The 23783-nt window shown below is 47.1% G+C and overlaps 1 protein-coding gene across 3 annotated transcripts in view; it reads right to left on the bottom strand.

Moving 5' to 3' along the window:
* Positions 1 to 8823: 8823 nt before the first annotated feature.
* Positions 8824 to 23783, bottom strand: part of CBX5 (chromobox 5) — a 42124-nt gene continuing 27164 nt past the window's right edge. For all 3 annotated transcript variants that reach the window (XM_012926347.3, XM_004583151.3, XM_012926348.3), the window contains 3 exons: positions 22216 to 22402; positions 11526 to 11626; positions 8824 to 9103 (listed from right to left, as the gene is read on the bottom strand). In XM_012926347.3, the coding sequence (XP_012781801.1) occupies positions 8953 to 9103; positions 11526 to 11626; positions 22216 to 22402 (439 nt within the window). In that variant the 3' untranslated portion in view covers positions 8824 to 8952. The remainder of the gene's footprint in view (positions 9104 to 11525; positions 11627 to 22215; positions 22403 to 23783) is intronic.

The following is a 23783-nucleotide window of genomic DNA, read 5'->3' as shown; positions in this document are numbered from 1 at the left end:
CACCCTACCAAGGAAAAGCCTGTTAGCTGGGCACTCCAGGAGCCAGCAGAGCCCACACTTACAAGATAAACCTCCATTTCCCCAGAGCTGCCAGCGCAGCAGCCCTCCCAGGGAGACCAGAGGCAGAGAAAAAAAAAACAAAAAACCTGGGGTTCTGGAGGCTCCAGCAGGCCCAGGGGGTGAGATGCCTATGAGGAGTGATTAAGCTGGGATGAGCTCACCTGAGTGAGTGCCAAAGTGGACTCAGCCCTCGCCAGAGGGCAACAGAAACCAAGGCACGGTGGTTCAGGTGCAGGAGCGTGGATGTGAAGCCCCCTCCCCCCGAGGATGAGAGTGCTTGCCGCAGGGGCAAGGTGGCACATGAAGGGGCGAGAGCTAGAAAGAGATGGAGAGTGCAAGGGGTGCACAGTCCCAGGCTTCAGAGGCAGTTAATAAATAACGTCCAGAAGGGCCTGGCTCTGAAGTGGACCAAATGGCCCTCCTGTCCCATGTTTATGGGGTCATGGACCATTAAGCCAGCTAACCTACAGATGTCTTCATAAGACTTTATGAGATTAGACTGGGGAGACCCCATAATTCAGCAGCAAGAAAGGAAAACAAGAGGGAGAATTGCAGAGCAAGATGGCACAGAGCAGGACAGCCTCGGCCCTGGCAGCGTCACGCCTGGCTTTGGGGGCCCTCCCTCGGCCTCGCTGCCCGTCTCCATCCAGCTCTGCACTGGTTTGTACCAGCTGATTCACTGTCCCTCCCATCATCCCCCCTCCCCGTGTTCCTGACTCACATGCCTTCAGGACTCGACAAGACAGTTACTTTATTTATGGAGCAAATCAGAAATTGTAAAATTCACATAAATTGGGATTCTTCAAACCTGATTTAGCCTGCTTGGCGTGGCGTCCCATACATTCTAATAACCACAGGGAGCCCGGGGCTGCAGCAGGCTAACGCCTGTTTTCTGAGTCGTCAGAGCTCAGAAAGGCAGGCAGAGCAGGAAGGCCAACTGAACCCGACACCTTCTCTTAGGTCCTCCTGCTTGCGCCACCTTGTGGATATTCGTGGAAAGCCAGAAAGCAACAACTAAAACCCCTCGTAAAAATCAATCTCCTTTCCCAGAAACTGGGATGTGCAACTACTGCTACAACCCCAGGACTTAAACTCCAGGAGTGTTAAGACCCAGACCTTCAAACCACCACTCAGGATGCGTATTTGAAAAGCAACCATTTATTAGAACCAATACAAGAGTATGAAAAGAGGGAAGAGGAGGGTGGGAGAGGGGGAGAATGAGGTCTGCTCATCAGAAGTCAGTTCTGGAAACACATAAATGCCTACTTTTAAACATTTACATTTAAAAGGTGAACATATACATAGATCACTTATTTTTTAAAGAGAAAACAAAAGCAGATTGGTTTGGCTGAAATAAAAGCAAAAAACACAACTGCAACCACCCCCAAACCCCAAGTCCCTAGTTTCCCATTTCCATTCAGACACCTGGTGAGAGGGAGACCCTGTTACTCGGGGTGGCAGAGCATGGGGGGCGGCCCGGGGCCAGTCGGTGGGTTGAGTCACTCCTGGCCACCTGGCAGACATCAGACTGTGCTCTCTCTGACCTCCAGGGCTCCATGGAACCATCTGGAACTGCCAAGTGCCAGGTTGACTCAGGGTGGGAAGCCCACAAAACAGAAATGCAGTGACTGCCAGGGCCAGGACTTTGTGCTTCTACATGGTTACAAATCTAGGGCCAAGGAGAAGGACAGGAGAGAGGAGCCCTGTGGGAAGAGTTGGCTGTGCCCCTCAAATGCGATGGAAAGAAGGTGGTTCCGGGGCCCACACTGGGGGCAAATAGAAACACTGTCCAAAGTTTCCTTAAACAGGGGTGGTGAAGGAGAGTCAAAGGTCAGGCATGGACTGTGGACACTTAAAAGAGATGACAGAGGCTGAGCTCAGTGTACTAGAGGAAGCTTTGAAAATCAACGTCCAATTCTGAGTGTTAAATGTATTACTTAAAAAAAGAACTGCAATGTTGCCTTTTCCATAGTGGGGGATGAGGTGGTTTCATCTACTGGACCAGCTAGTTTCCATGAGGCAGCAGAGGCTCGTGTGCAAACACCACAAGCGGGTGTGGCGACAGCCGTTGTGTGGGACCAGCGCAGGCAGAGTGACAAGCAACGATGGCAACCTTTGCTCCTGAAGACCATCTGGGCTAGGTGGAGCCTGAGTTAGGAACCTGAAGACGGAGGAGCAGAGCACCCCTGCCCCCGTCCCAGTCCCAAATCCAACGCTCGCAGGTCCAAAACAGTCTCTTTGTGAATGCAAGACATAGAAAATACTCAGTGCCTTCCCCCTGAAACCTCCTAAGCATGTCTGAACTGCCAACATTCCTGAAACACTGTCAAACATCTTGAACTAGCAGCAACTTTGATGTGGGGTGGGGGGCAGAGAGCTCATGGAGGTCGCCGGGCACTTCCAACCTTGCTGAGGATGGAGAGCCCAAGGCTTTGGCCTCGGCGGCTCAGCTCAGGGCATCCTGGACAGAGGACCCGCGACTATACTACCACTTCTGGTTTACAATGCCTCACAACACCCCTGTGAGGTAGGTCTGTATTATTACCCCCATTTGACAGATGGGGGATTGAGGCATTGAAAGGAGTGACTTGCCCAAGGTCAGCCATTAGGATCAGTTGAGGAGGTTGGCACACAATGGTCCAGTCAGCATCCACTGCATTTCCCGTTCCGGGTCCTGGAGCATCTCACTTCCCAGAGTGCATTTGCAAGCAAAAGGAAGCCAGTAAGAAGACAGACCTCATTCATTCAGCAGACTGCAGAAAGTCAATGACATGCATGAGGATTAACTGAGGGCCTAGGGCTTGCTAGTGTCACGGGAGGAACCTTGGGGAGACAGACTGCTTCTCAAAGTCAGGTGGAGATGAAAGTTTTAGAAACAAAATCTTCAACATTAAGAGCACGTAGGCTTTTATAGGAAAAAAAAAAAGACATTCACTTCATCCTCAGAGGTAAAGGACTGCAAGACACTGATTTCTCAAAGTCTTACATTGTGTGACTAACTCCAGTTCACCAAATCCGGAAAGCAGAAAGAACACACCGAGGCAGGAGAGCCGGGCCACGTCTGCAGCAGAGCTCTCACAGAGCTGCAGGGCTGACAGTGCAGGCCCCCCAGCCTTGCCTAGCACTCCCTGCCCTCCATCTGCTTCAGCGCCCAGTTCAAAATTAAGGAAACTGGTGAGCCCCACTTAGCCCTTCGGGCAGAGCGGATGAAGTGTTCATCTGGAACCCATTACAGACTCTGAAAATTTCTGAGTCTTTCCTCCTGCCAGAAGTAGAACCTGTTTTTAAACACAAGAAGGGTAAAAATAAACAAAACCTGATTTACTTTGGGATTCTGTCCCTTTTACTCGGACCAGGGACACAGAGTTGGGCAAAGTGGGGAGCAGGGGGCAGACCAACGGCTGATTCTGGTCTATAATCCAAACTCAAAGCCACTAGAATCTGGGCCACAATGACTGGAGCCTAAGGGATGTCACACAGTTACACGTGTTCTTTTCAGGCATCCGCGGAGAATTTCCAAGCAGACAGTCCTTCCATTTCTCTCCCTCCCTCTCGGAGAATGACTGATCGCCCTCTGCGGCGTCACACTCACTGGGCACACTCCGAGTGGCAGCAGTCATTCCAAGACCTAAACAGCAACTTTTTCTCACTGATTGCTCCTCATGCTAGGCCAAGTCTTGGGGATGGTGAAGTTCAAGACTGATACTTCAGCAATGGCAGTTTAGGTTCAGGTTATGTTAGGAATTCCTAAAGAAAAATAATTCCTTAAAAAGTGTAGCAAACTGGCCACTCGGGCTCAGAGCCAAGTGCTAAGGGTCACACCTGCCAATGTCAGGGGACATCACAAAAAACACAGAATGACAGGATAAAAAGTTCACTGCATTCCATTTGGCCTAATTTCCTGATAATAGTTTCCTATTAGATTTTCCGATTAATACTGATGGCGCTTACCTAGGCTGTGATAATTAGGTTTTGATCTATTGTGACATTAACGATCACAATCGGTTGACTTTGAAATTGTCTTAATTAATGGCTCTTTCCTTGTCAGTTTTTGCCTCCAGTGCAGGGTCCTTCCCCTCCCCTACCATCTTGCTTTAACTCCTTCTCGTACTGACCTCAGAGACAAAGAGCACTGGATGGTCACTTTCATCCCGTAAAGAAAGATTTCCTTCAACTACTTTAAGCCCTTTTTTCTGACAGAGGAGCAATATGAGATGATGTTAGGCAAAATGAGGACTCAGATGAAAAGGCGAGAAAATGAGCTAGCAGTGAATAGCAACAATTCCATCTTAGCAAATGCAAGTCAAACACGCTGCCAAGGCAGCAACAAGCCGAAGTGACTGAAAAGACAAGATGAGGTAGATTAAAATTCAAGGAATTTAGCGCAAGCAGAAAGAAACTAGAATTGCTTTTTATGACGTTATCCAAAGAACTCTGCTTTAGCAACTTTCCAGAACAGGTACTCTGAATACTCTCAATCGCTCAGGTGGCGTTCCACTACCTTGTGCTGTGGGTCACCAGGGTGGCAGCTGGAGACCTTCCTGCCACCTGAGGCTTCTCCCCAGACTGGCAGAGATCCCAGGGGAGCACACACACTTCTGGGGGCAGTTCTCAACTAACCAACCCAAATCCCTGCTCAGAAACTACACTGTTGCTACACTAGCCATGGAGGATGCTCAGGCAGCAGCACACATGCCCCGACCTTTTCTGGCTGTTCGCTGGTCATGGCAAGGTGCATCCCTGACTCAGGCTTAGCCTCGTCTGCACTGCTTCCAAAGGAATGACAAACTCAAAAGGTGTGAGCAATTCTGATACAATGTCCGGTATCTCACACACACCACTGGATCTTCAACTGTTCACCACTATTTTCCACAGGCCATGAGACCACTAAACACTTAGGCAAGAGCATACACCAGGGATCAAACTTCGGGCTTTTAATCCCCTCTCATTTATTGTCTTTCCTAGTAACAACGGCATTTCTAATCAACCCTCAGTCATACTTTTTTTTCTGGAATCAAACCAGCCTTGCTATGTTTGTAGACATTTGGCTTCCACCCATGGTCCTATGGTATTTTTCACATAGGAACCAATTCATGTCCCTCGGGGGCCAGAAACCACATAAACACCAGCCAGTGGTGCCCCCCAAATGAGGCTCTTGTTTCCACACCAATCATTCAGTTGGTCAGTTTACCCCACATTAGCACATTCTTTGAGGGCAGGCAAGGTCTCTTGCTGAACTTTGTATCCTCAGCCCCAATATTTGCCAAATAACACCAATGTAGATATGTGTGAATGGGGCTAGAATTTGAGTCTCTTTGCAAAGTGGGCAGAAAGGGAACCCAATTCAGACCATCTACTTTTACAGCTCTTATTTTTGCAAATGACTTTAGAAAAAAATAAAAGCAATTTTTCTGATCAGTGAGTGAAGTCAACACGAAAATGCAGTCTACTGAGTCCAGACCCTCCCTCTCTGCCCTGCCACAGGAACGCTTGCTGGGTCTGCTTATGAACGTACAGACCTCAAGACCAATTTTCACTCTAAAAATCTAAGTCAAAACGATGGATAATGTCACAGATCTCAAATGAGCTTTCCCTTTGACCTGATTTGTAAGTTTCCTCATTTCAAATCTAACTGGACATTTGTGTCATTGCAAAATGCTATCAGAAACCTTCCAAATTTTGAACCCTGAGGGCACAGACAGCTGTTCCTAGGGTGGAATGCAGATCCCTTTGAGCTCTCACCATCCCTGAGGTGAGTTAGACTCAGAGATCCAGCCAAACCTTAAGATGAGAACTCCCAAACCTTCCTGTCACCTGGTCTGAGTAAGAAAAATGGTCTGCGTGGTGGCTAGATGAATGCAGGCACCACCCTCAATCACCAGACAGCAGTGTGCAGGCATGGCTGGGGGACAGCCAAGGCCACCCAAGACTGCTGAGTGTCAGGAGCAGGACAAGCCCAAATGCTCCTTGGAGCTGCCAGAACCTGGACTGCAGTTTGACAAAGGAAACAACATGGGTGTCCCCAGCTTCAGCATGGGCGCTGTTGTGCCAGCTGACTTTCCCAACAGCTCATCTCCATACAGGCCATGTGTCCAGCCCAGGGACTGGAAAGATGAGAAAAGCTAAGCTGTCCCTGGTACGCTCTCCTGGAACTAAATCACTAATGCTGAGTTCCGGGAACAAAGAGGACTAGCTAACCACACGGAAAATACCTCTGAGGGACCCTAGGCATTGCAAGAGGGCTCCATCAATGGCTACCAGCCGTCTGGAAGGGAAACTGCTCTTGGAAATAGCTTTCAGCTTGAGGCTGCAGCTTTTCAGGGGCGAGGACCGCTCCCCTACACTAACAGAGCGTTAGGAAGACAGCTGGGTTCCTGGGGTGCTGAAGGCTGAATTTAGTATTAGCCTCTGGCTCCCTATATCCCTGTAGCATCAGCTGGGCGTAGGCGGGAGACAATAAGTGTTGTTTTGGTGGCACATCATTTAATACACTGAGGGCAGAAAAAAGGAATGAAGAGTAGTGAAGGGCCTGGGGTGACCTTGGTAAACATAGCCAGACTGTGACAAATGTCTTAGGCAGCACCTATAGCCACAGACACCCTGTCATGTCCTCTGACTATGTGCTACGATTTCTGGTTTGAAAACTCACTTCTCTGTAGCTTGTATGCCCAACTGTTGACTTGGGAAGGCTATCATTTCCTCCAGCTGCAAATGAAGAACGCCAGACACACGAGCTCCAGCCTGTCTGTGTCCTGGTCCTGCCTACCCTCCTAATTGCTGTCTTGGGTTACTCCTGTGACAAGTCCATTTTCTGACGACCTTTCCTTACTTCTAGACGCCCATCAGGTTAAGTACTGACAACTGTCCATTACCCAGCACTTGACCTAGGCCTCTACTTCCTTCAGAGAGCCAAAAAGTATGGAGACAACAACTCCCACCCTCCTGCAGTATGTGTTACGAGTGCTCGCCCCCTCATGTTATCATGCAGGAGGATTTTCTCAGCCGGCTTCAACCAAGAGCTGTATTGTTCCAGGCTGTCACGTCACTGCAGCAACAGCTGTTTCCTCAACTGTGCAGTCTAATTTTTGACATAATTTATACAAGCACACAGAATTCAATCAGCAGCTGAGCGGGGAAGCAGTGTTAACAAATGCTATGAATGGGTATATGATTTGCATATTATTTGGCTCATCTGTAGACTGAAGCAATCCATCCATCCCCCTCATTATGAATAATCTAGAAATGGCTGAATGCTCCTGGCCAGACAGCCATACGTTAAAAAAAAAAAAGCAACAACAAAAACAGCCTCAGTGGCTGTTAAACTCTAGAATTAAGGCTATTTCAAGCATTTATTCTTATTTCCTCAGCTTTGGGGCTGGGACAAAGATGCACAAAACCCTGCTACTTCCTTACTTTCAGCTCTGACTCTCCAGCCTCCCTTGACTACACAAAGGAAAGTAAGGAGAGAAGGAGGGTAATTCTAGGGGCACAAATGCAGAATATGACCAGGAAAAAAAAACAAAACAAAAAACACCGCCCTCTCAACATAAGAACAAAGCAAGAAAAGGGAAAAACAACAACAACAAAATACAAGGGAAAAATTGTGCTGAACAGGAAGAGAAGGTTGTGTCAACACGCTAATGCGGGGGGGGGGGAGTGAAACTATTGTTTTCTGAGGTGACAAGTCTTCCATGGCAAACACACGCTAAAAACAAGACAGAACCAAAACTTGGGGGAAAGTGGGAGCAGGAAGAACAGTTAACACTTTGGGGGATCTTGGTGGCAGTCTAGGAGTCAAGAAAGCAGGAACTTGCTAACCACGATGAACACTGAAAGCTGACATTGTGGCCAGTGGGTCCCCTCCAAGAATGCTCCATGGAAAACAGAGGCATGGAGTGGGAGGGAGGGGAGCTTGGGTCCGCTGAGAAGCGACTCAGGTTGAAGCCTCTTTGGTAACAGGAATGCTTTGGGAGGCCACAGAAGTTGGCAGGGTTGGAGGGTGCCTAGCACCTTGGCACAAGCAAGCACCAGGCAATCATTCACACCTACATAAATACATCACCTAAATAGGAGGGATGGAAGGAAAGCACACAAACATACAAACATGGTTAAGAAGACAATCTCATCTGCCTCCCACCCCCTCATCCCCTTGGGCTACACAGCTAACAGCCTGCACAGTGAACAACCTGGCCATTTTAAGACACCACCTTGAAGAATCAGGGATTGCTAAAGAACAAGGCTGAAGGTCTCAAGACTAAAAGGAGTGCCTCAACAAAGTTTCAACACAGAACATCAGGTTCTCCCAGGGATGGAGTTGTTCTCAGAGGAAGGGTGAGGACGAACAGAGGCTGGCCCTTGAGGCCACAGTAAAGAACCCTGTATTCTCCTGGGTGGAGCTAAACTAGGCTGCGAAACCCCCACAGGTGACAGCTGCACCGGCTTTTTGAAAGATGGGTAACATTCTTTCCATCCTAACGTGTCAGAACAAAGGCCAGCTGATCATCTGTATGTTCTAAGAACCAAAGCAGGACAACAAGATGAACCATCATCACCACGAAAATCCCCCAATCTACAAAGTGACCATCCCTGGAAAGATCAGGACTCTAAGGTAGACTGGAAAGGTAAGACTTATCTTGAGGTCACAGGGGAGCAGGAGGAAGAAATCAGGGCAAAGGAAACAAACGGAGGGAGTTACAGTATGCAAATGCCTGGTCTTCACAGAGACACACTCAGCATGACTCAGACCAATACCAACATTTCCCCTGTGGAGCACAGTGATAAGCACATTGTTTATGGATGTGTTTAGGAGAGAAAGGGGCGGGCAGAGGAAGAGGAGGCAGGGAGGTGAATGTATTATGTACAAAGAGAAATGACAGAGACCACCCCCCTCCTTTAGCTCTTTGCTGTTTCTTTCTCTTTGTTTTCCGCATCCTCAGGATACGCATGCCACGTCAGTCTCTCTTCATAAAATGCTATCACAATTTGTGGACATTTCACATTGGCTTCTTTTGCAAGGACCAGGTCAGCTTCATCTGTGTCTTTCCTGGAGAGAAAGAATAGGAGACTTAAAAAGGAGGGAACCTGTCTAAACACACGTCAATTCATCATATGAATTCATACTGATTTCAAGGTGAAAAGGGCAGTGGACGGCCTGAAGCCTGGGGATCCCGCATCTGTATGGGAGAGTATAAGTCTCTGGCTTTAGATGGGCTCAACTAGAGTCACTGCGGCCACCAGGCAATAGAAGATCTTTACGTCTCTTCTCTCTTAAAATTTCTGCCTTTTGGGCCCAGCACGATAGCGTAGTAGTTAAAATCCTCTCCTTTACACGCGCTGGGATCCCATATGGGCACCGGTTCTAATCCCAGCGGCCCTGCTTCCCATCCAGCTCCCTGCCTGTGGCCTGGGAAAGCAGTCGAGGACGGCCCAGAGCCCTGGGACCCTGCACCCGTGTGGGAGACCTGAAGGAAGTTCCTGGATCCTGGCTTCAGATAGGTGCAGCACCGGCCGTTGCGGTCACTTTGGGAGTGAACCATTAGACAGAGGATCTTCCTCTCTGTCTCTCCTCCTCTCTGTATATCCGTCTTTCCAATAAAAATAAATAGTTCTTCAAAATAAAAAAAGGTTGAGTAACAAATTATACTAATGTTGCTTCTATAATTTTTGTGTAAGGGCATGTGAATAAAAATAATCAAACCTAACTTGATTCTGTATAAGTTCATCAGTCCAGTTCTGGATCATCCCAGTGAAGGAGTCTAACCCTTTCTGGTTCTTTAAACACTTATTACCACTTTGGTCAAAATTGTGGATTGGCACAGCAAAAAAATGAAGTTTGGCTGTGCAGTTAACATTGTCATACTGCTGCCAGCAACAATGGCACCCTCTATCAGCAAGTCACTTTAGGTCCTGGTTGCGCTGCTTCTAATCCATCTCCCTACTAGTCACCAAAATTTGCTTATTTTTATTGGAAAGGCAGATATACAGAGAAAAGGAGAGACAGAGAGAAAGATCTTCCATCTGCTGGTTCCTCCATCAAATAAATAAATCTTAAAAACAAACGAACAAACAAACAAACAAAACCCCCAAAGGTTTTGGCTATAACATCCAATTTTCTAACCTCTTTTATCAAGTGACCCCTCCCAAATCATAGTTCCTTGACTATGATCCTGTCAAGGGAGAAAAGTTCTAATTAAAATTTTCCTGAGACAATTTTAGGTCACTCACAGAGTTTATGTGTTACGGATGAGGAAAAGGAAAACATGCACATTTATACATATATATATATGTATAGAGCTAGGGACTTAAATTTGGATTACAGTGGAGAGAGAAAGCTAAGTGTACATAAATACTAAGTAATACATACGGCTGAGCAGGAAAAAACCCAGTCCATACTTTTGACAGAACACAGCAACTCTACATCTGCAGGCTCCTGGGTAAAGGACCACTAGCATTCTTTTTTGCCCCCAGTGGCACTCTAACAAAACATTAAACCTCTGATGATACAATGTATAGGGTCATCAGATTCCTTAGTGGCACTGTAGCCTCCATACACCACAAGCCGAGGACTGCCATAAACTGAGAGACAGTGAGTTCCACACCATCAATCTCCTTGCCTTTACGAAACAAGCTAAAGAACTGGCTCCATCGCATAGCATTCTAAACTTCTGTTTACAGCACAGACACTCATATGGGCACCAGTTGGAGTCCCAGCTGCTCCAATTCCAATCCAGTTTCCTGCCCTGCTAATGTGCTTATGAAAGTAGAAGAGGATGGCCCAAGTATCTGGACCTCTGCACCCATGTAAGAGAACTGGAAGAGGTTCCTGGCTCTTGGCTTCCAACCAGCCCAGCTATTTGGGGAATGAACCAGCAGATGGAGGATCTCTGTCTCTCCTCTCTCCAACTCTGTCTCTCAAATGAAAAGAAATAAAACAAAAGGGAAACATTTTATTTTCCTCTACAAGTTACTCTTTCAACATGATGAAGTCACTTGTCCTTGGGCCAGTACTGGCCTAATGCTCTTTGCTGACAAGTCTTTTCCCTGTTGGACTTCATTCAGTGGCCTTGGCTCTCTGTGACAGCACAAGGCCTTATTCAACTCCTACCCCACGGTCACAGGTCCACAGTCTTAACAGCAAATGACCCAGAACCGTGTAAACCATGGTTAGGTCATGTCAGCAAGCTTCCTACCTCACATTTACCACTTTCCAAAATGTGGGCTACTGTAATAAATAACCGGCTGAATACCCTGGTGTAAATATGTCTTAAGTCTGTTCTAAATCCTAACACCCATTTTATGTCCACAGTTCATGCTAGTTAAAGATCCCCAAAATGACCTGCCTTTCCAATAAAAATAAATCATTACAAAAATATATTAGCTTGGAAAATTTCAGTCCAGCCACCCTATCGTCCATGCAAATTGAAGTTGTGAATAACCACAACTACAAAGTGAGGCCCATCTCTCACCATTTCATTAGGAACATTAAATCACCACAGGAATCTGTTGCTCCAATGATCTTTTCTGGTTCCAGTCCTCTCTCAAAGCCCCGAGCGATATCATTGCTCTGCTATAAACAGAAGATGAAGAAAAGTTATAGTTTATAAACAGACCCTGTTTCCCAGGTTGACAAAGCACGACCTAAGTTAAATATAACTTGCTACCACTTCAGTCGGCAATTCAGAAACATTTTAGAATTTGAGAAACACAATTTCAGGGAGGATGTCAAGAGATGCAACGATACCTGGTTATGCTTTCCATTTCGTCAAAAGATCAGGATGAGTAACCTCCTAAACCCTAACACCCTGGGAGGTATTCTGGAATTGAAGTGGGAACTCTTCTAATCCTACTCATTCCTTCACACTGTCAAGCTGACTACATCGAAGCTATAGCACTTGAGATTAAAACCAAGCCCAAGTCACCCTAAAACCACCTCAGTTTTAGGAACTTCAAATGCACCACTCCACAATATTCACTAGCATTTTTAAAATTTAAGATCATCCCAACACCAGCAAATGCATTTGAATGCTTCCTCTCACAGTGAAATGCACACTTATGGAAGAGAACAATGCAAGACCCATAATACTACAAGGTAGCAAATCTTAAAGATTTCAAACCCATACACTGGTTGGAGAAGAGTGCCTGGTCTACACTAATCCCCTGCCACCCAGGCGAGGCAACCGGGCTGCATCCAGGTGTGGCGGCGCTGGAGGTGACACTTGCAGTGTTTGTACTGCAACAATAACAAGAAATTCTCATTCATCTTTGTATATGCTCTTGGCAGTTCAAATTTTATAGTTGAAAGAGAAAATATTTGAGAAAATGTATACACAGAAACAAATATGGCTACTTTAGCAGGCGGTCAGGTCCATGTGAAGACAGATACACACTCTGTGCCTGTCAGTAGTGGTGGTGGGGTAACATAAGTGAGACCATCCAGGTCTTCTGAGGTCTTGGCCACACCTTCAGATGGGCGGCACCAGCATTGCCCACCCATTTTCTAATTAGACCACCAATGGGGAACATCTTACCTGTAGGTTCCCCGCCCAACAAGGAGGGGTCAGGGAAGGCATAAAATCCCAAGACCCTTCCTCAAACCTTTGGTGTCTCTCTCTCCCCCCACCTCCTCTTTCGAGAGGCACCCCACCTCCCGGCTCTTCGGAGGTGCTTTCCCCTTCCTCTTCCTTCCCTGCTCATCTGGTCCCTTCACAAATAAACTTATCTGTTTGCAACAGATTCCCGGGTTTTTATTTCTATACTAAGCTGAGGAAAGAACTCACTGGGCATTTCTGGTAACATATTTTTCCTGGCGCCCAATGTGGGGCGTGAAAAAAAGAGACTTAGACGGGAGCCACATGGCCCAACTCAACCGAGAGAAGACTTCATAAGGTCTGTATGCCTTCCCTCAAGTGGGACTGCACCCGTGGAAGTGACCCTTGGCACCCCATGGCTCTGCACGAACACGAAGGACCCCCGGCCACGGCCTAGCTACGGTCGAACCTTCAGAGGGATTGTATTATTCGGGGGGTGGTGTAAGGAAGGGCGGCTGTTTAGGCCTTCAGAGGCTCTAAACCCTAACCACCTCTTTGCCCTTTCCTATCACCTTCCATTTCCTTTCGGGAGCAAGGCTGTGGGTGCGTGTGTTCGGAGGAAACCTGGAGGAGGGACTGACAGTCTCTGGCAGAGGCGACACTTCTGCCTGACTAGAAACTCCCCAGGTGGATTCTGAACGCCGACCGCCCGAATAGGTACCCTAGTGCCGAGCTCCCAGCCATGTTTCGGGCTGGTCTCTCCTCGGTGGAGGAGGGGTGAGACTCCTGGCCACCCCCACGAGTGTGCGACTTGGGCTGATCCCTTAAAGTGACGCGTGCGGAGCTTTGGACGACCCCCTCTATACTCCCCCAGATGAGTTGAGAAAAGGCCAGTCCCTTTGTTCTGTCCCCCATCTCCATTCTATCACCCAAGCAGCTTCTCACCTCTGAAACCCAAACAGCCTTAGAATGGGAGAGCGCATTTGAAGCCGCGCTGTTAGGAGATTCTTCCCTTAGAAGCTCCTATAGCCACAGGGAGTCTTTCAGGAATCCAGGGAACCTGAGCCAGGTAGTAATCTTATCACCTTTGAAGCCAGAACCAGCCATAGAAAAGGGAGGGGCAGGCTTGGAGAATGCTGTTGAGGAATTTAGGACCAAAGTTGTTTGCATTTCTATTGTGATTCTTATCTGCCTCCTTCTGAGATGGGGAAAATTTCCGAAATCAGCTAGAGCTAGTTCAAGGTAATTTGAGAAACTTGCCACTTCCCAGTTTGTTTTGGGGTAAGCCTATTTTAAGGCAGGCTCCATGTTTTGCCAACTTTCAGCCACATTGAGATCGCGCACATTTCTGTGGGCTTTTATTTTGATCAGGCCGAGAAGAAAGATCAAGCAATATACATTAGCAGTCATGTCCCTCAACTCCAGGGGCCACTTTAGATTTTCAGGAAAAGGATCACGGTGGAGAAATGGTTACCAAAGGTTACGGAGCCGCCACGGAAGATGAGATAGTCATGGGCAGGTGGGGCGAGGCAGGGGTAATAGTAGTCCCCAAGCTCATGGATCCTGTCCCGGCAGACAGCAGGACCACTCCTGTAATGACTGCGCACGGGGTCAGACTGGACTTGCCCCCAGCTCTGACATATACTTTGGGCATAGGCTAGACAAGGGAGAAGGGGGGCAAGTCTCCCTCTGTAGTCTGTTCATTGTCTCTTTGTTGTTCAGATGGGATCTCAAAATTCGCGAGTGGACTCCCGGACACGTCTTGGTTGTATCCTTAAAAATTGGGACATATTTGGCTCGCGGATTGTGAGCAAGAAGGATTTGATCTTTTTCTGCATGAAGGCTTGGCCCAAATATTCCCTTGCTAATGGTGAAACTTGGCCTCCCACAGGGAGTCTTAATTACCATACTATTTCAGAATTGGACAATTATTGTAGACGTTGGGGAAGGTGGGTAGAAATCTCCTATATTCGAATGTTTCTCCACCTCCAGGATCACCTTAAGAATGGCAGAATAGGAAAAATCCTAAGTCAGACAACTGGGGAGCTGGCCATTTCAGATTCAAAGGAAGGTAATTTGCAAGTGAATAAAGAGTCTCCTCCCTTATTGAAGGAATCACCTGGAGGGATTCCCTCAGCCCCTCCTCCACAGGGACCTAGTCTCTGCTTATCTCATCCTGAGGAGCCCTGTCCCCCTTATCCGCAGGCATCAAAGGAAAAGGCTCCTAGGCCTTATCCTAGAGTGAAGGGAGAAGCCATGCTTCCTTTTCAAGCTGTGGGGGTAGGAGAATTTGGGATACAGATTGGTTATAAGCCTTTCTCGCTTGGAGAACTCAAGGAAATAAAAAGTGATTTGGGCAGTTACACCGACAACCCTGATCAGTATGTACAAACTTTTGAACGACTCCAGTCAGTATATGACTTAGCTTGGAAGGATGTAATGTTACTGTTAGACAACACCCTGACCTCCTTAGAGGGTACTGGAAAAGGCTCTTGAGGCTGCAAATGGTTATTATGCAGCTCAGGGGAAAAGCATCAGAGACAAGGCAAACATCCCCATTGGAGCAGAGGCAATCCCCATAAAGAATCCCAATTGGGGGCCCGGCGGCATGGCCTAGCGGCTAAAGTCCTCACCTTAAAAGCCCCGGGATCCCATATGGGCGCCGGTTCTAATCCCGGCAGCTCCACTTCCCATCCAGCTCCCTGCTTGTGGCCTGGGAAAGCAGTCAAGGACGGCCCAATGCATTTGGACCCTGCACCCGTGTGGGAGACCCGGAAGAGGTTCCAGGTTCCCGGCATGGGATCGGCGCGCACCGGCCCGTTGCGGCTCACTTGGGGAGTGAATCATCGGACGGAAAATCTTCCTCTCTGTCTCTCCTCCACTCTGTATATCTGGCTGTAATAAAATGAATAAATCTTTAAAAAAAAAAAAAAAGAATCCCAATTGGGACCCACAGGATGAAAGACACGAGTGGGAACGAAATCACTTCATTTATTGTATTTTAGAAGGACTAAGAAGAGCAAAAGTTAAGCCTCTAAACTATAGCCAACTCACCACTGTTCATCAGGGGGACAATGAACCACCAATGACCTTTCTAGTAGAACGCCTCAAAGGAGGCAGTTGTGAGGTTCACTAATTTAGACCCAGATACAGCGGAGGGTGGAGCGATCCTCAAGGACAAGTTCCTTGTGCAGTCTGCCCCAGATATCAGGAGAAAGCTTCAAAAGCTTATGGCAGACCCTGATAAGTCCTCCTTGGACCAGTTGATCCAGGCAGCCAATGCTGTTTACTATAATCGAGACTTAGAGAAGGAAAGGCGGAAGGACAGGCGCCACAGTGAAATGCTGGCCGCTATGAGTGCATCCACCTCAGGGAAAAGGACCTCAAGGTGTTGCTACAACTGTGGGAAGCCAGGCCATTTTTGGAGGGAGTGCCCTCGAATCACAGGCCAGGAGCTTCCCCTGGGTCCATGTCCCATCTGCAAAGGGGATCACTGGAAAATGGGCTGCCCCCAGCTCTGGAGGGAGCAGGGGTCTGCTGACCAGGACCCCCAGTGACGGGTCCCAGGGACTCCTATCTAGGCTTCCACCACCTGGGTTCATACTGAGGAGCTTCGGGTCTCCCTGATGGTGAGCTCTCAAAAGGTCAATTTCTTGCTGGACACAGGTGCTCGATCTTCTGCCTTGCCCTTCTCTTCCTGGGCCGAGATCCATTTAAAGTGACTGAGACATCTCTGGCCACGGGCTTGTACTTGGGGATATCTCCACTTCTGGCACTCCATCCTTGTTATTCCAGAGAAACCGACGCCTTTATTGGGGATGAGATATATTGATGAAGGTCCTTGTAGGCTTAGTCTTGGCCCCTGATGTACAAGGCTGTTTTCCCTCCTGGGGTAGATATTGACTCTATGGTGTAAGGTCAGCACCCCCATCAACCAGATTCTACAGAACCAACCTGGGAAGCACTAGAGAATTTAAAGCTGCTTTTCAAGTGCTTTCTATGTGCTCCCCACATCTTGTCACTGATACCATCATTGCAGCTAGCAGGATGGGCCCTAACTAAGAACATTATCTTGCGGGCTTATAGAATCAGGCCATTATTGAGCAGGCTTGTCAACTTGGTTACCAGACAAAAGCTTAGGTCTAACAGTGCAGGGAACAGGAGCGGATTTTTCACTCCTGGACACAAGCTGTTCTGATGGAGATTCCATAGGTATCATTTCAGTACTCCCAGCACATGCTATTCTGACGAGTGTGTCCAAGTGCAAAACTAGGATATACTTGAAATGGCAGGAGTCCCAGAACTAGCATGGCGCAGGAAATGGGAGACTGAACAAAATTTACTACACCACAGCCTGCCTGCCTGCTTTGAGCTTTTGAATGGCAAGAATTAGCCTGTGGGCCCTCTTTTCACCTGTGCTACTCCTGCTCACATGGAGCACACAACTGGCTGCTCAATTGTCTAATGTTTGTTTCCTGATTAGGGGTCTTCAGAATCCAGGTGGCCTTGAAACATGCAAACTTGTATGGCAACCAGACCAACTTCTGCCGTGGCAACTTGGATGACCCAGACCATCTCTCTGGATCCCACACCTCTAGGGGCCCCTTACCCAAACGACGACCTGATTCAGCAGGAAGTAGCCAGAGGACATCTTCGCCCCTTACCCCTACACAAGTAGGAGGTGGGATTTCAAGAGGGGGGACTGAGACCATCCAGGTCTTCTGAGGTCTTGGCCACACCTTCAGATGGGCGGCACCAGCATTGCCCACCCATTTTCTAATTAGACCACCAATGGGGAACATCTTACCTGTAGGTTCCCCGCCCAACAAGGAGGGGGTCAGGGAAGGCATAAAATCCCAAGACCCTTCCTCAAACCTTTGGTGTCTCTCTCTCCCTCCTCTTTCGAGAGGCACCCCACCTCCCGGTTCTTCGGAGGTGCTTTCCCCTTCCTCTTCCTTCCCTGCAACAGATTCCCGGCTTTTTATTTCTATACTAAGCTGAGGAAAGACCCACTGGGCATTTCTGGTAACAATAAGTATTTGGACTTTCCTTAAAAACATAAAATAACAGATTAAGAAATGGCACTAGTGACAGCAAAAAAGTAAAATGTTACATAGAATAGATAATTTTTCTTTTTAGGACAAGTGATTTTAAAAAAAAGCTATTATAAAAAGAGTATGCAAGCTTATCTAGCAGTAATACCAAAAAGAGATTTAGAAAGACTGCCCAAATGAACTGACTCTCCAATGTCTGATTTTCATAATGAAATATCTCTACCCTGATATTCATCTCACTTTCCTCTTGTGAGATACAAAGCATTCAGGTCCAGGTGGTCCCCAAAGATACCAGAACCCACAATAGGAAGGAAATTCCAAGCATGCATCAAGGGGGAAATACCAGCTTTTAAAAACATAGCTTCTTTTGGGGGTGCTTAAGGGGAAGAGGTTCCCAGATGCGCACACAGCTGCTCACAGCTGGAATGCTGGCGTACGGACTGGGTAGTAAATCATAGCTGGCGGCTGAAAACAGTTTGCCACATGGGGAGGGAAAGGGGGGCAGTGTGGAAGAAAAATGCTCAAGCTGCTTAGAAGGAGCCGAGGCGAGGAAAATGCTAAAATCATCACCCAGGCAGTAAGCTTAAGTCAGGCATAATGCCGACTAACAAATTTCTCCTGCAGTGGTCTCAGAAACACAATCCTCTCCCGCACCTTCAAACATCCCATCAGCTATCTAGCTGCCTACCTGCTAGTCCCAGCACTATCAACAATGCCATCAGACAAACATCACCACCTCGGGGGTGGAGGTGGTGGTTTTCAAGGTCAGCAGCTTCAGAACCTGGCTTGGAAACAAGACTGCACTGGCCAGAGGCCTCAAGTCAGAACGTTTGGGCTGTGTTGTGGGCTGAGGACTTGATTTACATTCCTTTAGTTGAGCACTCGGGTACTGAGCCTACAGCAGTAGCACCTGGCCTTTGCAGACTCATTGGCGTCCTATTGTCCTGTTAATGGGCTTGGGGGAAAGGAGGATATAATATGGTAATAAAGAGGCTTAGGAGCAGACAGTTCCCACCACTTCTACCACCATCATGGTCTCCGTGTGTCGGTGCTTTTCGCTCGGACATTCGCCGTGCCTACTATACTGGCTCAGCTAGCCGCGACAGGGCTGCCCCTTTTTAAGAGGACAAAAACACAGGCTGAGGAAACACATGTTGCTAGTCATCAACGGCTCCTTCAAAGTCTTATGCTGTCCTGTTTTTACTCTATTCACTTAGCTAGCAAATGAATCGAAGAGCCAGAATACAAAGGAATAATAAAAAAAGAGAGAAATGGAAAAAAAATCAAGTTTCAGCTCCTTGGAGAACACCTTGTGCAATCCTTTATCAGCACAATAAATCATAATCATGTACAGACCTCACCACAACAGAGCAGTTTAAAAACAAGCTGTAGGGCTCAGCGGCGTGGACTAGCGGCTGAAGTCCTCGCCTTGAACACCCTGGGATCCCATATGGGCGCCGGTTCTAATCCCGGCAGCTCCACTTCCCATCCAGCTCCCTGCTTGTGGCCTGGGAAGGCAGGAGAGGACGGCCCAAGGCTTTGGGACCCTGCACCCGCGTGGGAGGCCCGGAAGAGGTTCCTGGTTCCTGGCTTCGGATCAGCGCGCACCGGCCCGTTGCGGCTCACTTGGGGAGTGAATCATCAGACGGAAGATCTTCCTCTCTGTCTCTCCTCCTCTGTATATCCGGCTTTCCAATAATAATAAAAAAAAATCTTAAAAAAAAAAAATGAAATTAGCCCCAGGACCCTATGGAACTGTATCATAAAATGATAATAAATTAATAAATTAATAAATAAATAAAATGGAACTAGTAAAACAAATAGGGAGGCAAACACAGAGAGTCCCCTTCCACTCACAAGCCTCCAATCGCTCATCATTTCAATTCCTCTTGAAAAGCTGCTTTTCCATTTTCTCTCGTCTGGAATCCAGGAACTGTCTGCATAGCCTTTATCAAACACCAATGCCTGGTTCCAACCCACAGAAATTTGAACGTAATTCATCTTGGGGTGTATCTTGGGCAGTGGAGATTATTTTTCTAGCAACCCTCCTATCACCGCCAAAGAGGATTCTAACGTGCAGTGGGGAAGGATGGTGACATCTCATGTCCTGGGAAGATGGACACCCAAGTAGAATCAAGATAAACAGGGGTCCCTGTTGCAGGGATGCTAGAAGACTCAAATGTAGCCACATGCTTTTATTTTTTCTAACTTGAATTGTGTGATAGATCTCCACCACAAAAGGCTTTATAACCTTGAAATGAAAGGAGTGAAAGTTGGGAGTGGTTCAGTTTATGTTGGTTGGCATGGCCATTCACACTTGGGAAAGAGATAAGAAAGAAAAATAGATAGGATAGGTATCTGTTACAGCTGTTGAGTTGTCCTGCCCCCCGCCCCACATCCCATATCAGAGTACCTAGGTTCAAGAGTCGGTTCTACTCCCGATTCCAGCTCTCTGCTGATGTGTAATCCGCGAGTCAGTGTCACAGCACAGCGGATTAGCTGCAATGTGTGATGCTGATACCCCATATGGGTACTCATTCAAGTCCTGGCTGTTTCCCTGGCAATCGAGCTCCTTGCTAACTCACCTGGGAATTACCAGGTCCCCACTGTAAGGAGTTATTCCAATATCCTTCCCTGGACCCGGCACCATTCCTTCTTCCTCACAGCTCACAAAATTCCTGCCGGCCAAGCTATCCACCACTCAGATGTAACCTGGCATTCCACCTGAATCCCACCCCCATCTTCCAGCCCCTCCCCTAATCCCACCCACTCACCAATCATCCCCAGGCACTAATCCCCTGGGGCCTGCCCTCAATCCCTCCCAATCCGCACCCCCTTCACCTGGCAGAAAAAGAAACCCCAGGTGCAGTTCGCTCTCTCATCCCTCCTTCTCTGGTCTCTCTTATCCCTCCCTCTCTCTTTCCTCTCCCTCTTTCCTCATCTTCACCACCTCTACCCTGTTCCTGCCCCGTTGGAATAAACCTCCTAAGATACCTCGTTGCGTCTGGTGTGTTTCAGCTCACGGTAAAGAACCAGGTTGTGGGAATTAGCTGCGCGGGATAATATCGTAATATCCTATGAACTAGAACTCTACAATCTTTTTTAAATAACTAACACCCACTGCCCCACAGGTGAAAGGCCCAGACTGAGGCCTCACTCAGGCCTCGCCCCAGACACTGAGAGCATACAGGGAATGAATTAGCAGATGGAGGATCTCTGACATTCAAATAAACAACATATGTTTTTAAAGCTTAAAGAAGGAGAGAAAAGAAGACAGTAACAATGCCTGTACTTGTTAGCTGAGAACTGAACAACAGAGAGCAAAGCAAGCAAATCAAATTTCACAAATATACTTCCTAATGGAAACAAAAATATTGTAGTAAGAGAAAAAAAAGTTTCAAAAAATATTTAATATATTTCTTTGAAAGCCAAAGTGGGAGTGAGAGACAGAGTGAGGGGCAAGACAGAATTTTCCATCTGCTGGTTCATTCCCCCAAATGGCCACCACGGTCAGAGCTGGGACAGGCTGAAGGTAGGAGTCTGGAACTCCATCCAGGTCTCCCACAAGGGTGCAAGGGTGATAAGACTTTGGTCATCTTCTGCTGCTTTCCCTGGCTGTAGAAGGACATTGTGACCCTAGAAGCTCAGCGAGCACAGGATTACAACTGACAGGATAACATTTGTATGAGAACTGGATGGATGCCATCTGTGTGACTGATTGGGTATCATTTGTATGAGAACAGCTGAGTGGACAGCATGTGAATGAGAACACTTGGTGGGATATACAAAACAAGAGCTCCAAACAAGAGTATAGAAACAATTGATGGGTTCCGTAGATAAGCTCAATACCTCCTCCCTTATCCTAAGTGACCCTTGGTCTATGAAGGTCTGATGCCACTAATAAACGTCGGCTTTTGACCATCAGTCAGAGTCCACACGTGCCATTACTGGCTCCATGCACCAAGTCCATCCCTGCAGGACAGCGACACCTGGCGAACTAGCAGCAGCTGGATTGGAAATGAAGGAGCCAGGACTTGAACGAGCACCCACACAGATGCCAGCATCGCACTAACAGTGGGACCCCCCAAATTAATTTCTATTCATATTATGTAGAAATAAAAGGATCAGGCAGGAATGTAAGTGCTGCTGAACTGTAGAGTTTCAAACAGCATATTTCATCTCAATTAAGAAAGGGTTCAAAGTAACTGCCAACTTCGAAACAAAAGAAAAAGTGGCAGACATTTCAAGGCTCTTTTCCGTTGCTCAAAAATCCACCAAAGACCCTTCGAAGATAACTAGACTTCTGTTTCAGGAGAAGGTGGAGAGTGGTATAAGTTTTATAGAAGTGATTTTCCCACATTAGTACTACTCAGTTGTCACAAATTATTTCTCACTCACCCAGGAGGGGGCACTGTGGCCAACCAACACACCTCCTAAAAGCTCTTTTGTTCAACAATCTACCCCGTACAGGTTATATACATCAAGACACATATGAGGCAGTTTTCTTTTTCTTTCTCTCTCCTTCCCTCTCTCTTGGAATGAAAGAATAGCTTATGAAGAAAAACGAAGCTTACCTCTCTCTTTTTTTTTGATTTGATATCGTCAGCACTGTTTGAGAAACTGGATTTCCTCTTGTTGCTTTCTGACTTCTCCCTGGGTTTGTTGTTTTCACCCTCTTTCATCTTCTTATACTTTTTCATAAACTCAGAAATTAGCTCAGGGCAATCCAAGTTTTTCTCAGGTTCCCAAGTATTGTGCTCCCTGGGCAAGAAGGATGGACACAAAAGGAAAACAACGGGGTAAAAAAATCCAATGCCTTAGAAAAGGACATGTAAGGGAAGGAACAGAAACCCTAGGCTTTGAAGGAGAAACAAACTTGATCCTAATTTATACACAAGAGAAACGAAAAAATTATGTACACAATTGTTTATAGCAAGTATTTTAGTAATCAAAACCAGAAAACAATTCACAGAAAACAAAAAACAGAAAAAAATTCACCAGTCTACCAACTGGTGAAGGTTATACAAAATGTGGTGTTATCCACATAATGAAATACTATTTAGCAACAACAACAAAAACCCAAAATACAAAGAATATATGCCACAACTTGCAAGACCTTAAAAATATTACACTAAGTGAAAAAAAAAAAAAAAACAGGCACAAAAGACTATTAACTTATGAAAGGCCTAGGAAACACAAATATGGAGAGAGAAAGCAAAGTGGTGGCTGCCTTGGGGCTGGGAAAAAGACTCCACATGGCCTCAGGAGAACTGGTGGTAAGGCAGCATTCTGCACACGGAGCGTGCTGACTGCTGCACAGCCCTGAGACGCAAACCATCAAGGAACTGCACAATTCCAATGGACACATTTTATGGTATATGCATGTTATGCCTCAATAAAGCACTAAAAACCCCAACTTGGACTCACAGGGTGATTTCAGACTTGTAATCGCCCGTGTGGCTACTGAAGAGAGAACAGCCTGATAAGTCAGGCACCCTCACTAGTCCCTGTCTTCAGTGTTACTCATATTTTGACAAACTGCCAAAGAGTATTAGAGGATTGTAAATAGTTACTGAGAAGAAGGAAGGATGGTTTTCAATCACTGCAATAAAGGCAAAGCAGAAGACACCAGGAAGGAGCATGTGGAGTGCATTAATCCAAGTGCTCTGGGCTCAAGTCTATAATTGGCTGGGAATCAAAACATACCTTTCTATCAACAAATAAAAATAAGCCACTCTAGCTAAATTTGGATTAAAAGAGTGCTGCTACGAGAATAAATGGTTGTCCTCCAACTTCTATCTTATATTCTTGGCACAAATTTTAAGAAGCCAGAACTAACCACATGAAGAACTTAAGAGTCAGGCCCGGCGGCGTGGACTAGCGGCTAAAGTCCTCGCCTTGAACGCGCTGGGATCCCATATGGGCGCTGGTTCTAATCCTGGCAGCTCCACTTCCCATCCAGCTCCCTGCTTGTGGCCTGGGAAAGCAGTCGTCGGCCCGAAGCTTTGAGACCCTGCACCTGCGTGGGAGACCTGGAGAAAGTTCCTGGCTCCCTGGCTTCGGATTGGCGCAGCACCGGCCATTTCGGTCACTTGGGGAGTGAATCATCGGATGAAAGATCTTCCTCTCTGTCTCTTCTCCT

The sequence above is a fragment of the Ochotona princeps genome, chromosome 15, assembly GCF_030435755.1.
Source record: "Ochotona princeps isolate mOchPri1 chromosome 15, mOchPri1.hap1, whole genome shotgun sequence".
Lineage (NCBI taxonomy): Eukaryota > Metazoa > Chordata > Mammalia > Lagomorpha > Ochotonidae > Ochotona > Ochotona princeps.
Note: the sequence above shows the minus strand (reverse complement) of the source record. Positions and strands in the feature narration are given on the sequence as shown.